General features: G+C 53.5%; 1 protein-coding gene across 1 annotated transcript in view; it reads left to right on the top strand.

Moving 5' to 3' along the window:
* BHQ10_010396 (uncharacterized protein) overlaps positions 1-14 on the top strand; it is a gene marked incomplete at both ends in the record, with an annotated part of 983 nt that extends 969 nt beyond the window's left edge. The window contains one exon of the mRNA XM_040873020.1: positions 1-14. This exon is cut by the window's left edge and continues 425 nt beyond it. Coding sequence (XP_040738897.1) covers positions 1-14 — 14 coding nt within the window.
* Between the last annotated feature and the right edge of the window lie 231 nt (positions 15-245).

The raw sequence follows: 245 nt of genomic DNA, 5'->3' as shown, positions 1-245 counted from the left end.
TATATGAACAGTGAGAACGGCCTAAGCCTAGCCCGGGAAGAGATAGAGCTCCAGGGGGTGTTTAGGCTCAAGCGGGACCCCGTCTGGTTGGTAAGCCCCAGAAAACTAAAGACTAGGAATCAACAAAGCGCTACCATAGTGGTCACCGTGGGCTCTGGAGAAGATGCCCGTAAGATGATCAAATTGGGCCTCCAATTCGGCACTCGGCGCCATACGACAGAGGCTTATAAGGAGGTCAACCCCGA

The sequence above is a fragment of the Talaromyces amestolkiae genome (assembly GCF_001896365.1).
Source record: "Talaromyces amestolkiae strain CIB chromosome Unknown scaffold63.1, whole genome shotgun sequence".
In the NCBI taxonomy this organism is placed as follows: domain Eukaryota; kingdom Fungi; phylum Ascomycota; class Eurotiomycetes; order Eurotiales; family Trichocomaceae; genus Talaromyces; species Talaromyces amestolkiae.
The sequence above is the reverse complement of the archived record's forward strand: the minus strand, read 5'-3'. Positions and strand labels throughout refer to the sequence as shown.